General features: G+C 40.0%; 1 protein-coding gene across 1 annotated transcript; it reads left to right on the forward strand.

Annotated features, from left to right (window-relative positions):
* Window positions 1–1,631: 1,631 nt before the first annotated feature.
* On the forward strand, window positions 1,632–5,159 carry LOC308312356 (uncharacterized protein; the record flags this gene model as incomplete). The annotated part of the gene is made up of 6 exons (XM_080758961.1): window positions 1,632–1,743; window positions 1,857–1,953; window positions 3,002–3,146; window positions 3,231–3,307; window positions 3,586–4,020; window positions 4,622–5,159. 6 exons carry the CDS (start codon window positions 1,632–1,634, stop codon window positions 5,157–5,159), a joined length of 1,404 nt encoding a protein of 467 aa, XP_080615087.1.
* Window positions 5,160–15,962: the final 10,803 nt, after the last annotated feature.

Consider the following 15,962-nt stretch of genomic DNA (forward strand, 5'->3'; position numbering starts at 1 on the left):
TAAAGATCTATAGAGACAGGGAGATTCAGCAATTCATTGATGTGAAAAATAAGACATTTTATTGTACTTAAGTTGTACTTAAGTACATTTAAAATAAAGTACTTTTTACTCTTACTTAAGTAACATTTTGACTGAGCTACTTTTACTTGTAGTGGAGTAAATCTGAACAGGCATTTGTACTCTTACTCAAGTACTGGGGTCGAGTACTCTGTCCACCTCTGGTTCCTTGACATATGTCAATGAACTATGCTCTAAGGTTGTTTTGCTAAAATAAGTGGTCTATATTCTCATATGTTGGCGACTATGAAAGACAAAATAACCATTTTGACCGGCAGGCAGGCAGGCAGGCAGGCAATCAACCACTGTCATACCCAATCACGTTCACTCCAAAACAAAGGGTGAGGCGAAGGGATTGGGCCTTGGGCACCTAAAAGTCAAATGTGAACTCAACTGTAGGCCTACTAAGCTAGCAAATGAAACATTTGTCTTTCAGCAGACCAGTGAAGTGTAGCCATTCCATTGTGGGGAGGTTCATTTCAGGTAGCCACAGGCTGAATCAAACAGTTCTCACTTTTTTCCCCATATTCAGTACTTTTGCTCAACTTGGGAAATGTTTTTGTATGCGTGTTGAGAGAGACAGGGAGATGGATAGAGACTCCTGTGCTGTTGGTCTTGACCTTGTCTTAAGTTGTAGACATTCAATCAGTGTCTAAACTACAAAGCCAAACTACTGTATGCTCTTGGTAAAATGTATTACAGTAATACAGTTTATTCTCCACAGATAATCTCCATGGATTAAACAGAGAGTGTGAATAGCTTATTTACAGTGGGCAAACAAAGGTCTGTTGATAGTGGCTCATTGAGAGTGGCATGTGGATGAGCTGTGCAAAGAGAGAGACAGACAGACAGACAGACAGACAGACAGACAGACAGACACATTTTAAGATACATGAATATCTATGTTGGACCCTGGAAATATATTCCTGATATATTTTGGCCACTCAAAACATATTTTACCTGTGTAACAACCTATTGTTTTAGGGTGGCTTCTCAATTTTTCTGCTAACAAACTGAAAGCAGAAAATGATTTCTGAGACCCAACAGATTCTGTGGTATCTCCTCTTGCACAAAGTCTAGTAAGGGGCGGAGTCTAGCCAAGTACACAGGCCGGGGCTTCCGCTTTACTTCCGCGTCTATGCAAAACAGATGGAGAATTCCTTCAGTATAATCATAGCTTTATTCCGATAACTAAGCTAAATTGTTCGTTTTTGTTGTACTTTTTTTTGTCCAAGTCTGTGTTTATGTTGTTAATGTACGTACCGTTCGTTTTCATCGTTTGTTTTGTCAGTTTCTCAGTTATTTAGTTTTAAGTGTAGTAACGTAGCCAGTCAGTCAGCCAGCTACAAGCTACCACTGGGTAACAATTCCATCTCGCCCCAGCTTTTTTCCGCCGACCCAGAGACTCGCTGTTAGCACTGGACCAGGGCTAAGGTTAGGCATAGTTTTACTGGGGGTAGGTTTAAGAATAGGGTTAGGTTTAGGCATCGTTTTACTGAGGTGTACTACTTCGTTCAGCCATGGCTGCCGCAGCTGTGTTCTTCTACACAAGATGATTGGACGAACTGCCAAAAATGAAAGTGACTGATGTCCACAGAATCGCAAAGGCGAGCAGTAAAGCTTCAACATCGTTATTGGACAAAGGGTTTAGGTTGTATGTCTCCAGTTATGTATTCAACTATGAAGGTAAGTCACGTTCATTTTCCCTTTCAAGTTGCATTGACAGAATACAATGAACACTAACACATGAGTCTTGGTCAATCTATGTTATTTATCTTGTCATATTTTATGTCTGACAGTTTCAAATAAAGACAAGCTGACAGGAGAAGTCAGCATCAGAGCCTGTTGCTACAGGTCACTGAAGAAGAACGAGAAGCCTCACAGTTTAAGTGTAGGGTGAAATCTAGGGATGGTGCAGTGTTGGGTTAGGGCTCCAGACTAACGTTTTAGTTGGTTGCACTGGTGCACCCATCTTTTTCATGTACATAAGACATCACCAGTACAGCATTTAGTTAAGGAGTCTTCAACGTTTTTCAGGCCAATGAGGCCCCCACTACATACAGTATTGTATAAAATTGTGTTGCAGATTAAACATTTTCATAGATAGCTTCATAGATTTATTTGACAGCACTACACTACACAAATATAACATTCATATTTTCAGACAGTTAACCACTTAAATCCTCAAAAACGTGTTCTTAGTCTGCTTTTTTGTGCCCCCTACAACAAACAAACCTCTTTGCTGAAAATAGCTGATCTACAAGCTCACAACATAGATCTGCTATTTCAGCTAATGCTCCCCTCAGAGGGAATACAAGGGTAAAATACATTAAAATGAAAGGTTCCTATCGCACAAAGATTTGACAGCTCCCATGTAGAAACTCTGAGGAGTCGGACCCCCTAGGGTTCCTGGACCCCCTGTTAAAGATGCACCTACACATAGACATACCTGCTGAATGTAAGGTGCACTAGTGTGACCAAGTGAAATTTGTAGTTGCACTGTACAGATTTTTGGGTGCATGTTATCCCCAAAATGGGTGCACTCTGGAGCCCTTGTGGTGTTAGTTATTGACTTTTGTCAACTGCCTGCGTTGCCGTTTATGGCCCGTTCACAGCCTAGCTTTCTGTTAATGGCCCGTTCATGGCCTATTTTTCTGTTGATTGCATGTTCTTTAACTTGTTCTTCGTTCAAAGCCTGTTCATGGCAGTGTTCTCTCTACATGGTATGTCTTCTCAATTATTATGTAAGTATCAAAGCAGTCTTCAACAGGTAAGTTACTGCTGGGTTATCATTGTCTCATTGTCTCATGTGTTACCAAAAAATATTTGAAACATTCAAATTCAATTTATTTTTTCTAATTTAATTTTCCCTCTTTTTTTCCCTCCCTTTAATGTTCAGATTGTCCTGAAACATTCAAAGCCAGTCATAATGACTCGGCATCAGTGTTCGTGTGTCGCTGGAACTGCACTTTGCAACCACATCGTTGCACTCCTGCTGCAGTCTGCTCACTACTCAGAGACAGGTGCCAAAGTTGTCCCCCCCGTCCACAGCTGCACTGAAACTGAGCAACAGTGAGCCAAGAACCATGGTGAGTTAAATATGGTATATATATATTTATTTTTGTTATGTCATATTTTAGCATAAATCTAAGCACTCCTGAATTAACTCATAGGGGCTTAAACCCGGTCCAGTCGGCCAAATGACCATCATGAAGCCATCGAAGACAAGAACATCGGAAGGAGGAATTCGGTATGTAATTATGTACTGCTGTTTTACGTCTACTGACAATCATAAACAATGACAAGATTATTTTGTTAAGCTAATTTTACCTAACTAGAAGGAGTGTGAATACTTTCCGGATGCACTGTATATCAATCTCCTTTTTGTCTCATTATTTGCACTGGTTGCCTGCTACGACACACCTGTCCCTGTACGTGTGCAGAAATACTTCCTACAAAGTTCTTGAGTCTAGAAAATGGAGTGTAGAAAATGTGTTGACCAACTAGTGTCACTCATCTGTGTTACAGAAGCACACTCTACAAGGCTCTTGCTGGACCTCTCATTGACCTGTCTGTGCTCAAGGTTGATGAGGCATACAAGAACTTTGACCCCCTGTCCAGGCCATTAGTCTGCACCATGGGGATGTCTGCAGATAGTCCCTTGGTTCACTCCCGATTTGGACCTGTCCAGGCTGGAAGTGTTCTGTCCTACCAACACCCCCCAGTGAAAACACGCTACATACTGCATCATGAAGATGCTCCACCATTCCCCCCACTCCCCCTGGATGATTATAGACTTGACCAGACCAGACCAGACTTTGTCCTAAGTGAACATGAAGAACTTCACATCAAGTCTCTTCAGGTCACGTTTCCTACAGCTCAGAAAATTGAGGAAGCAACAACGGAGCAGAGTGCCAGTTTGGAGTGGAAGACGCTGCGCAAGCAAAGACTGACCTCTTCCAGGTATGGAAACTATTGAATATTTTATTAACGCTTAACGTTTTTTTACTTTAAATTAGAATACCAAGAACTATATTTCTTTCTAAGCCCTATTTAATACTTTCTCAATCAAGTGTGATTTCTTTCTACGTCCGTGATTAGACATGGTAACGCCTGCCTGCCACGCGACAGTAACTTACGCGACAGTAACTTGTAACTAAGAGGCAAACCAATATTGTTTGTACAGTTTGCTTTGATTTAATAATTGATTGAACAACTATGATTTGATTTGGATGATCATAATAATCATAATGATTTCTGTCTAATAGTACTAATACTAAAAAGATAAAGATCAAGGGAAAAGATACCTTTTTACAGTACAATAATGTTTGCCTCTTCTAAAAAAAATAAAAGTTACTGTTGCGCGTGCCAAGCTGTCATTCTCTTGTATTATATAATATCGCCTCACCCAGGCTTTCCACCACCTCAGAGGCAGGCGGGGCGTTACCATGTCTAATCACGGACGTATAAAGAAATCACGCGTTACACAACAATACCAAAAACAGCTGATCTACAAGCTCATAAGATGACCCTGTGATTATATGAACTGTTGCACTACCTACAGGTTTCGAGAGGCGTGCCATGTTAGGGGGCAGACTTCAGCTACTAATTTGGCTACAAGAATTCTGAGGGGCACCGTACAAACAGCTGACATGAAGAGGGGCCTGGCGATGGAGATGGAGGCAGCAATGGAGTATGCCAAGAGGAAGAACATCAATTATCACCCGTGTGGCCTTGTGATTCACCCTGATGCTCCCTGGCTGGCAGCCTCTCCTGATGGCAAGGTTTTCGATCCTTCTGAGTACCCACCTTTCGGTTTGGTAGAGTTCAAGTGTCCCAATTTATCTAGCTATGTAGACTGCAAGTACATGACCATGAAGAATGGCTCACCGGTCTTGAAGAAACAGCATGCCTACTACTGGCAAGTTCAAGGCCAGCTCCTAATGTCAGGCTTGCATTGGTGTGACTTTGTTGTGTGTGCGCAAGAATACATTTCTGTAGAAAGAATCTACAGGGATCCAGAGGTGTTGTCACAAATCAGACTGAAGGGTGACTGGTTTTATTACTATTTTTATATGCAGACCTTTTTAGGAAGGGCATAGCTGATAGTTTGGTGTAGGCAAAGGTGTGTTCTGTACCTATGTTGCACAGTAGCCTGGACACCATTTTCGTCTATGCAACACCCGGCATTCGAACCCCAGGTCTCCCACGTACGCTGGGAAGCATCTTATCCACTAGCCCAAAGGGTAATTTCCGCTACGGGTCTGGTGAGATATTGGGCTTTTAGTCTCTTGAGCCAATTCTGCTACGCCAATAGAGTACCGAAGTCCAGACGTCAATAAAATTGGATCATCTCAGAATCATCTCATAAGAATTGTGGTCCAAAAATAAACTGTCCTGGCGATATTGTCAGGTACGTGGCTCTGTATCGTTTACGATAGTCATTCATTTTTGATACAGTCCGTTTCTGGCGAAATGTTTACTAATTTGTCGGTGTGTAATATTAGTGTGTTAGTGTTTTTTCGCAGTCAGTTGATACTTCATATCCATATTAATCAAACCGCCATGCTCTTTGGTTTAATTTGGAATACAGTTCTTATTTATTAAATTATTAAACAAGTCTATGGGAATTCAGAATGGGGGAGGGGGACTGACCCAGGTAGGATGCATAAATGACGTCACGACATGGCCAAAACATGGATGGCGCCGCACGTTGAAATCTGCTCTTATAGATCTGCTATTCCCTGCCAATGTTCCCCCGAGAATCGGGATGGTTGGTCTAAAACTCCATCCCCCAGAATTTCTGACACCCCGAGGACGCCCCCTGTTGAAGACCCCTGTACGTTGGGGTCTAGTAAGTGTTCAGGTCTTCACTGTGTTGCATTTATTTTTATTGCACTTTATATAAATATGTAATCTTATCTCATTTTCAGCCATTGTATATTATGACATGTTGTGCTTTTGTTCATAAAGTACAGGTTCACATCAGTGTCATATGCCAACATCTTTGTATTATATTAAACTTGACTGTAGGCTACATTTTATATTCTTTGTATTTGTGTTTGTTCTTTCTTGTGTAAATTGGATGTTTGTTGCATGACTTTCAACATTTAGATTTTACAGTGCTGGAAGACATAGTGTTACGAAAATGTAAATGCATAAGTTAAACTCGGCGTATACTTTTGTTTTGGGCAGCGTTACGGCTGTAACATTGCAGTAGCTTAGAGTATTAAAAGAAACACAAAGATGGCTATGTGAAATAATTGCATTTTATCCTGAACTAGCCTGACACGGGGAAGATTTTATCACTGCATTCACACTACAGGACAGAGTTCCAGGTGGTTCCCCCAGTTCTTGACCAAAGAACAGCACGAGCCATCAAGTCCAATCAGTCATAAACGCTTCTACTTAAACCCAGAGGTCTAGACCAAAGGCAGCTGGGAATTGCCTTCCCAGCAGTGCCAGTTTCAGGGATGTTATGGTAGTTAGAATATCATAATTATACTGAGTCTAATATAGCAACTCATAATGTAATAACGGCACATAATGTAATAACAGTTCATAATGTGATAACCTAAATGTAGTAAAGGCCCATAATGTAGGCTAATAAGGTCACAATGTAATACATCATGAGAGCATAACATAATAATGGATTTTTGCATAATGTAATCATGTAATAATGTGTTACATGTAGCCGCTCAATTCACAGTTAATAATGTAATTACGGGTCATATTGTTGAGAAAAGTTTTACATCGTATCAGTATCATGTCAGTATCACAGGCAGTATCATTACTGCCCGGAACTGGGCCTTGATGACCACACTTCTGCACGACCTCAAGATTTGACACCTTGTCCTACCACACTTGATGAGCTTATAGGTTATTAGTTCATAATGAATCGTTATTGTTGAGTTAAAACTCATAAATGGAGCATGGATCTTCTACAAGACACCTCAGACAACTTCTACAGTCTCAACAACTACATCTACCAGAGTGCATCAGCTGCTAGATGGCTGCTGGTGCTCATTTGCCTGATTGAACACCTGTTAAAGGCTGATGGTGGTGACACTCAAACAAATATCAAACAAGATGGCGGAATAAACAAACCTATAAAGGCTGATACAGACAGCCACAGACACACACGTCCTTGTGTTTATTAATATAAGCCTTTATAACCAACCAAAGGGTGAAATAATGCACGTGCGTGCGTGCGTGAGTGCGTGTGTGTGTGTGTGTGTGTGTGTGTGTGTGTGGTGCACAAATCACTCTGACTAACGGACCAATGACGGACGGACTAGTTGAACAGGTGACCGGATCCAGTGGGCGGGGCTTTGGATTTAAATAGGAGCGGCCATGTTTTTTCCCAGCATGCTGTTTGGTTTGGGATCCACTTCATGCTGTTTGTTCCAAGGTAAGAAGCGTTTGTTTGAGAAACACGGTTTTATCCTTGAGCACTGTTGTTGTTTAGACATTAAGATGATTTATAGGACTGTTTATTGTTTAAACAGAGTATTTATAAGACTGTTGTTTATTGTGACACTAAATGGACAACAATGTCAGCAATGTTTGTCCTTTTTATAGGACTCGTTCTATGGCCTTGGGCCTCGATCACACAAAAAAAACATGTGTCTTGTCTGTTTAATGGCCGCCCCAATGCATTTCCAATGGGAGGCACATGCTTTGACCAAACATTTGTGTTTGATTTTGGGGGGCAATCAAACACATGCAGGCAGAGCCCAGAACATATGCTTATGTGTGACTGAGGCCTTGGGCCTTGATCGCAACAAAAGCATTGTCTTGTCTGTGAAAATGGCTGATCTACAAGCTCACAATGCATTGTGAATGTGATGTGACACATTGTGAGCTTTTAGATCTGCTATTTTCAAAAGGTTTTTTTCTGTTCAAAATGACCAAGTATGCAGATTGTCCCATTTGAAATGTTTAAGTACATTTTGATGCCAAAACCTTTTAACTTTGACTCAAGTTATATAATGTAGATTTTGAAGTTTAGATTTTTTTTACCAATATCTTAAAGGGACAATTCACTTTAAAAAACTAACTTTTTGTCATTGTATTATCTACTCGGGTTTATGTGAACACTACAGACAGTTTTTAAGTTAAAATGCTAAAAAGCTAAAATGAATATTTAAATACTGAATCAAGCAACTTAAAAGCTGTCTGCAGTGTTCACATAAGCCTGAGTAGACGATAAAGTGAAATATTATATGAATTTTACAATGTATGAAATCTGGATAAAGAGTAATGTTGTTTTTATTTATGTCTTGCAGGTTAATCATGTGACCTTGGTGTCATGTGTGACCTTGGATGGGGTCATCAGGAGATGGCTGGTATTGATAATAGAGTGTCTACTCGGCTGAGCTGAAACGTATAACGGTGTCAACGAACGCTCCCTGAGATTACGAGGCGTACGGTGCTCGGGACGTATTGTGCCATACAACCTACGCGGCTCTATTAATACCGGCTATCTTCAACTGAGCGACGGAAGCCCCCCCATGGTATGTACCTGGATTACATGTGGCTGTAGTAGAAACAAGGGCAGTGTCACCATTACATGTCAAGTTGACCATTCATTGTCATACATATGATTTTACATATGTTTGGGTGAAAAACCTTACTGAGGTTTTTATGTGTTTTTAGTATTTCAATGTGTCCATGATTTCATGGACACTTCCTACCCAGACTACAATTCCCATAATGCTTTGGTGCACTGCTCCTTGTGCATAGGGGAGGGCTGTCTTACTGAGACAACATGTAGTCTAGGGAGGAAGTGAGCCCATTGTCCATGACATCATGGAGCCCATGGACACTTTTGAAATACTACATATATAAAAATGACGATTACCCACATAAAAAACCCAGGAAAGTGTTTCTTGTCTCCCAAACATCATTAAAATAAGCTCTGGTTGCAAAAGGGGTGAAGTCGCCGTTTAATGGGTTGAATCATTAAAGCTGCTATAAGCAATATGTCAAATGTAATTACTTTAAAAAAAATTGGTATTCAGACTGCCAGCAATGGGTAAAACAATATTGTCTCTGACACATCTTGGGGCCACAATCTGCATTCAAAGATGTTCCTAGCTTTGTCATTGGTCGATTTGCCTGTCTACTTCCTGATTGGTCAGTCATTTTGACCGGGTTCTTTTTTTTTCTCTGACCAATGACAAAGCTTCTAGGAATATCTTTGACTGCAGATTGTGGCCCCTAGATGTATCGCAGAGACTAAGGTCGCATTCTCACCTAATACTTCGGTAGACTCGAATGCGTATGGGAGGAGAAATGGGATTCTTGCATATTTAATTGGCTACGGTTTGCCTTCACACTGTCATGATCCGCAGCAATTGGAAACGCAGCAGGGGGGACCTTTATCAATGTGTTACATTCATAAACTAGCCTACACAGTGAAATGATAAATCTATGGTGATAATTATACTCATAACGTGCATTATGTGTCGTGCCGACGGTCTGGGACTGCCCCCCCCTCTCTCGCTCTCTCACTATAAGCACGCAGCCACGCACGCACTGTTCTTTTGGGCATGGAGGCACAGCGCTGAGCGCACTGATATAACAGACAGCAGCGCAAAATGTTTACAAGTTTATCGAGATGAAAGTTCCTACTCCCCACTAGTCCCCACGCAGTGACAGCACTCCATGTTTACGGCACGTACAGACAGACAGAATATTCTGTAGGCTATAATACTATTACACTGCACTGCAGTGTTTGTGTTTTCTTAAGCAATTGATTAATGTACTCGTCCTCATTTCGATCAGGGCTTCAGTCTCCACTCTCCTCATTCGACCACGTCTATCCACGGTAACGGGACATCTTTGCGCTGCGTAAAATATGCCTTCTCCGTCTCCAACTGTGTTCAGCTCCTCACCCGCCTGACGTATGTTTGCTTCATTTCCTGTATTTGCTGCGGATTGCATTCACACCTGCACCGAATCGTAGTCAAGCGCGATTGGAAGCGAAGCGAAACCCCCGTTTTTGCTCGGAGTAAAATGCGGTTCTTTGTTGCGCATTAGGATTCGAAAGAGCCTTCACACCTGCCAAACGAAGCGCACTTTCTGAAAATGCGCAGCAGGATTCGTTTTAATCGCAGCAAAGCTCTCTGGTGAGAATGCGACCTAAATCATGTGTGTTTTACTCATTGCTGAATGAAATAAAAATCATTAAAATTGACATTATTGCTTATAGGAGCTTTAATCACAATTTGTGACTAATAAAGTAAGATATTGGTGACACAGCTTTCAGTGACTGTTATGACTTACAAAATGTCATCCTGTAGGCCGACAACTAAATAGATATATTTTTTTCTTGTCATTTCAGAACGTGAAGCTGACAAGGCGACGTCGGTATTGAAGGTACAGTGCTGTTGCCACTCCTGGGTGCTGTTGGCAGTGAAGGTTAGTAATGAACCTTTTGATTCCTGATGCTTGTGTAAGTGGGCTACATGCTACATGCTACCATACCATAGGTTGTCATTCGCACCGTGTATCGTTTCACGTAATCTGTGTATAATGCCACTCTACATCACATGCCGCAATGTGATTTATGTATTGTTTAACATAATTTACGGGTAAAGCTGTCGCGTCACGTCACATCACATTATGTATGTTCTGTTGTCTTTCTGTGCTGTTTTCTGTGTCGAGTTATTAGAATTTCTATTTCCTTTCTCTTTTAATAAAAAAAAGTGTTTTTTTTTATTTCTCCTTGCCCATTGCCCTAGTTCTTCACTAGTGGACTGTGTGTACAAAATGTGATTTGGCGTCATGCGACTTATTTCCGGTATCATTATGGTAGCATGTAGCCTGCTTAACACTGTTTACAGCCTTCTATGCTGTAGATCTGTCCAAACTAACAGGAAGAAAATTATGGCAGATTTTCTTCGTTGGTTAGTTTGTTTTGTTTAGTGCTGATATTGAAGGTAAGTGGGCGTAGTTTATTATCTTTTGATGTCGGGCAGAAACCTTGTATCTCCATAGTTCAACCTTTTGTAAATTAATTTCCTTACTTGGTCATGCTACAGTGTCACACACTAAAGTAGCAAATGGCTGATCTACAAGCTCACGATGCAAAGATCATCCATTATTGAATATAACCTATTAGTATCGAACATGCACGGTTTCTACCCCGACCTTTCATCTTCTCTTCTATTCTTTGCTTTAATAAAGTTATTGTTTTTTCTGGTCAGAGTTTTTAATCGCATTTTGCTTTATTTTTCATAAGTCATTTCTTTCTTTCCTATCTATCACTAGTTCTTCACTAGTGTATGTGGTGCGTGTGTCGGGTCGTGTCTCTCATACAGTTTCTAATCATTTGATTGGAGCTGTATCGTTTCACGTCATTTGCGTTGTGTCATTTGCTGGTAAAGCGCCATCACGTCAGTTCACATCAGATATGAACACAGGCCGGTATGTGATGTGCATTTATGTGATATTTTTATGTGATTATTTCACAAATTGCGGATAGCTCGTTGCACGCCATGCACTCTGTTCATTGCTCTTGTGTTCTAATGTCATCCTCAGTGTTGTATGTATGTTGTGTTCTCATGTTCATAGTGTTGCTGTATTGCTGACAAATACTGGGGTCCAAAGAATGCTTCTGCCATTGCATAATTTGCACCTCGTATAATTTGTCAATCGTCCACAAATGGCATAAATTGTAATGTATATTTAAATGTGGGCAATTCTTTTGAAAACATGTAGATTTTAAAATAGAAATGTGGGACAACTGGCTAGAAAGACTGGCCACAAACCTAAGGCCAACTGCTTGGGCGGAGACCAAGAATCTTTTTGTTTTGTTCATGTTCATAAAGCGCTTTAAGTGAGAAGTCCAGCAGCAAACCTCTAGGTCATAAGAGCATTGTTTGTGCTATATTATCGGATCCAATTTGTGAGTATAAAGCTTCATCTAAGCCCACATCACATATGAACACAGGCCCGGTATGTGATGTGTGTTTATGTCTCGTATCATTTCACATTGGTGAGTAAGGCTTCATCACGTCATCCCCACATCACATGATGAATTTAGGGTTAGGGCTAGGGTTAGGTATGTGATGTGGATTGATGTGATGTATGTCTTTTATAATGTGCGAGTGAAGCTTCATCGTGTCAGTTCACATCACATTATGTGGTGTGTATTGATGTGATTTATTTATGCTGCCATTTGCAGCTAAAACTTAATTCATGCCGGTCAGTAGGCGAGGCATTGACGATGGGCCTATGACCCAAAGGTTTTCTGCTGCACTTTTCACTTTTAGCACTTTGCAGCTCTTTATGAGCATGGAAAAATTAAATATTTTCTTAGTTTATGTCTGAGGAGTTTTCCTTAGTCTTCTTCTCGATTTCAATTGTAAGACATAATCATGGCTATCATTTATAGTCCATTATGATTCAAATTATTATGAATGTGATTGCTTTTGGACCTGTAAATTACAACAAAACAAACTAAGGCACTGGTGTGGTACTACTGGTTTACCAGAATGGGGTTCAACTCCCTGCGGTGCCCTCAATTTGTTGTATTTACATGGTTCATTTTCTGCTCATTGTTGCCTTTTCAGAGATGATAACCCCCGTGTACTCTCTACATTTGGGTTACAAGTCTATTTAGGGACAAGCCCGAAGGTACTCTTGGTTTTCTCTTCTCCTTCCACCAAAAATGGCAGTCCACGGTCACACTCGGCAGTCAGTTGGGGGTCCATATTAGAAGTCCATGGAACTTTTTTTCAAATCCTCGTTTTTCAGTATGCCGTTTTTCATTTTGGAGGATTTGAAAAAATAGACTAATCATTCCAAGATCATGGACTATAGCCCATGGTCTCGGGATGATTTTCGTTCCATAGTGAGGCGGCATAGCTAACCTATCGTTCATTTTATGACGTAAGCGCCAAATTTGGCAGAAGTTGACAGATATATTGGTAACGAAACTGGATATTGGGCCATCCCAAATTCTTATTCTGGTGGGTGTGGCAGCCATTTTTCAAAATGGCCGCCAGCGGTTTTGTCAAATCTTCCTAAACGTCCCTCTAGCAGCTACAATATTTGCTGTAGAAGACTGAAATGTTGCATGAAGGTCATGTGCTTTCAGACCAATTGGCTAAAACGGGTGGGGGAGATGCAATGGGAGTGGCCTATCATAAAATGTGCATAACTTCCAAGTAGACATACAAATTTTGTTTTCATTATTACATTTATTTTCAAAAATGATGAAAAACGGCGCGCTATAGTATGCCGTACGATATGGGCTATAGCCCATGGTCCAAAATGATGAGAAACGAGGATAACTTTTTTTTTCCAAAATTTCAAAAAACATGGGCTATAACCCATCGTTTTTGTCTTTTTTTCAAAAATGATGAAAAATGGCGCGCTATAGTATGCCGTACGATATGGGCTATAGCCCACGGTCCAAAATGATGAAAAACGAGGCTAACTTTTTTTTTCAAAATTTCAAAAAACATGGGCTATAACCCATCGTTTTTGTCATTTCGTCATTTTTTTCAAATCCTCAAAAATGATGAAAAACGGCGCGCTATAGTATGCCGTACGATATGGGCTATAGCCCACGGTCTAAAATGATGAGAAACGAGGCTAACTTTTTCTTCAAAATTTCAAAAAACATGGGCTATAACCCATCGTTTTTGTCATTTCGTCATTTTTTTCAAAACCTCAAAAATGATGAAAAACTGCGCGCTATAGTATGCCGTACGATATGGGCTATAGCCCACGGTCCAAAATGATGAGAAACGAGGCTAACTTTTTTTTTCAAAATTAAAAAAAACATGGGCTATAACCCATCGTTTTTGTCATTTCGTCATTTTTTTCAAATCCTCAAAAATGATGAAAAACTGCGCGCTATAGTATGCCGTACGATATGGGCTATAGCCCACGGTCCAAAATGATGAGAAACGAGGCTAACTTTTTTTTTCAAAATTTCAAAAAACATGGGCTATAACCCATCGTTTTTGTCATTTCGTCATTTTTTTTAAATCCTCAAATGATGAAAAACGGCGCGCTATAGTATGCCGTACGATATGGGCTATAGCCCATGGTCCAAAATGATGAGAAACGAGGCTAACTTTTTTTTCCAAAATTTCAAAAAACATGGGCTATAACCCATCGTTTTTGTCATTTCGTCATTTTTTTCAAATCCTCAAAATTGATGAAAAACTGCGCGCTATAGTATGCCGTACGATATGGGCTATAGCCCACGGTCCAAAATGATGACAAACGAGGCTAACTTTTTTTTTCAAAATTTCAAAAAACATGGGCTATAACCCATCGTTTTTGTCATTTCGTCATTTTTTTTAAATCCTCAAAAATGATGAAAAACGGCGCGCTATAGTATGCCGTACGATATGGGCTATAGCCCATGGTCCAAAATGATGAGAAACGAGGCTAACTTTTTTTTTCAAAATTTCAAAAAACATGGGCTATAACCCATCGTTTTTGTCATTTCGTCATTTTTTTCAAATCCTCAAAATTGATGAAAAACTGCGCGCTATAGTATGCCGTACGATATGGGCTATAGCCCACGGTCCAAAATGATGAGAAACGAGGCTAACTTTTTTTTTTCAAAATTTCAAAAAACATGGGCTATAACCCATCGTTTTTGTCATTTCGTCATTTTTTTCAAATCCTCAAAAATGATGAAAAACTGCGCGCTATAGTATGCCGTACGATATGGGCTATAGCCCACGGTCCAAAATGATGAAAAACGAGGCTAACTTTTTTTTTCAAAATTTCAAAAAACATGGGCTATAACCCATCGTTTTTGTCATTTCGTCATTTTTTTCAAATCCTCAAAAATGATGAAAAACGGCGCGCTATAGTATGCTGTACGATATGGGCTATAGCCCATGGTCCAAAATGATGAGAAACGAGGCTAACTTTTTTTTTCAAAATTTCAAAAAACATGGGCTATAACCCATCGTTTTTGTCATTTCGTCATTTTTTTCAAATCCTCAAAAATGATGAAAAACGGCGCGCTATAGTATGCCGTACGATATGGGCTATAGCCCACGGTCCAAAATGATGAGAAACGAGGCTAACTTTTTTTTCAAAATTTCAAAAAACATGGGCTATAACCCATCGTTTTTGTCATTTCGTCATTTTTTTCAAATCCTCAAAAATGATGAAAAACGGCGCGCTATAGTATGCCGTACGATATGGGCTATAGCCCATGGTCCAAAATGATGAGAAACGAGGCTAACTTTTTTTTTCAAAATTTCAAAAAACATGGGCTATAACCCATCGTTTTTGTCATTTCGTCATTTTTTTCAAATCCTCAAAAATGATGAAAAACGGCGCGCTATAGTATGCCGTACGATATGGGCTATAGCCCACGGTCTAAAATGATGAGAAACGAGGCTAACTTTTTTTTCAAAATTTCAAAAAACATGGGCTATAACCCATCGTTTTTGTCATTTCGTCATTTTTTTCAAATCCTCAAAAATGATGAAAAACTGCGCGCTATAGTATGCCGTACGATATGGGCTATAGCCCACGGTCCAAAATGATGAGAAACGAGGCTAACTTTTTTTTTCAAAATTAAAAAAAACATGGGCTATAACCCATCGTTTTTGTCATTTCGTCATTTTTTTCAAATCCTCAAAAATGATGAAAAACGGCGCGCTATAGTATGCCGTACGATATGGGCTATAGCCCATGGTCCAAAATGATGAGAAACGAGGCTAACTTTTTTTTTCAAAATTTCAAAAAACATGGGCTATAACCCATCGTTTTTGTCATTTCGTCATTTTTTTCAAATCCTCAAAAATGATGAAAAACGGCGCGCTATAGTATGCCGTACGATATGGGCTATAGCCCATGGTCCAAAATGATGAGAAACGAGGCTAACTTTTTTTTCAAAATTTCAAAAAACATGG

Source organism: Protomyctophum bolini (genome assembly GCF_963924005.1).
Source record: "Protomyctophum bolini genome assembly, chromosome: 3".
In the NCBI taxonomy this organism is placed as follows: Eukaryota; Metazoa; Chordata; class Actinopteri; order Myctophiformes; family Myctophidae; genus Protomyctophum; species Protomyctophum bolini.